Source organism: Chaetura pelagica, unplaced genomic scaffold (assembly GCF_000747805.2).
Source record: "Chaetura pelagica isolate M959 unplaced genomic scaffold, ChaPel_1.0 scaffold862, whole genome shotgun sequence".
NCBI classification, from domain to species: domain Eukaryota; kingdom Metazoa; phylum Chordata; class Aves; order Apodiformes; family Apodidae; genus Chaetura; species Chaetura pelagica.
The window spans coordinates 1-794 of NW_009952272.1; the positions used below are offsets into that span (position 1 = coordinate 1).

At 64.7% G+C, this 794-nt stretch overlaps 1 protein-coding gene across 1 annotated transcript in view; it reads left to right on the forward strand.

Moving 5' to 3' along the window:
* Nucleotides 1–257: 257 nt before the first annotated feature.
* PITPNM1 (phosphatidylinositol transfer protein, membrane-associated 1) overlaps nucleotides 258–794 on the forward strand; it is a gene marked incomplete at its 5' end in the record, with an annotated part of 23,394 nt that continues 22,857 nt past the window's right edge. Inside the window, 2 exons of the mRNA XM_010007789.1 lie at nucleotides 258–459; nucleotides 564–740. Of these exons, the coding sequence (XP_010006091.1) occupies nucleotides 258–459; nucleotides 564–740 (379 nt within the window). The remainder of the gene's footprint in view (nucleotides 460–563; nucleotides 741–794) is intronic.

A 794-nucleotide genomic window follows, 5' to 3' on the forward strand; every position in this document is an offset into this window, starting at 1 on the left:
TTTCTTCTGGTGTGGAACCTAGGACCAGAGAGGTGGTGGTCTTGAGAGGGGACTTTGCTTCTCCTGGGGTGGCATCTAGGACCAGGGAGGTGGTGGCCTCAAGATGGGACTTTCCTTCCTCTAATGTGGCATCCATGATGAGCAATGGGATGGGATGGGGTAACACCTGGTGCAGCATCTGTGGCGAGCACGTGTTGTGCGATGGGATGGGGGTATGGAAGCCACCCTCTTCATCCTCCCCACTGTGTCCCTCTCAGGCTCAGCCCCTACAGCCACGACAGGGACAGCTTGTCCAGCAGCCAGGACCACATCCCACTGGCTGGCCGCCCCCCCCCCGCCCCCCCCCGGGCCACCTCCTCGGCCAGCTACCAGCACGCCGTGGGTGCCACCATAGCCCGTGCCAACCAGGCGTACGGCGCCTTCCTGCGCTCCGGGGAGGGCGCTGGCTTCTGTGGCCAGGTGAGAGGGAATTTTGGGGGGAAGCTGGAGCTTTGCGCCATCGGGAAACACGTTTCCTTTCTGCTGGAGGGCTCAGAGACTCCATCCTTCCTTGCCCTTGGCAGGTGGTGCTGCTGGGGGACTGTGTGGGTGGCATCCTGGGCTTCGACGCGCTGTGCCAGGGCCGGGCGGGCGCCGGGGGCAGTCGCAGCAGCAGCCGCCGCGGCAGCCTGGTGAGTGCTGGGACCCTGGGGACAGGCAGGGTGGGCATGGTGAAGGTGCTGGTGGTGGCTAAGCAGGTGGTGGGTACTTGCTGCCTCTCCCCTCACAGACTGCAAAGCCCACCTCCCCAGAGC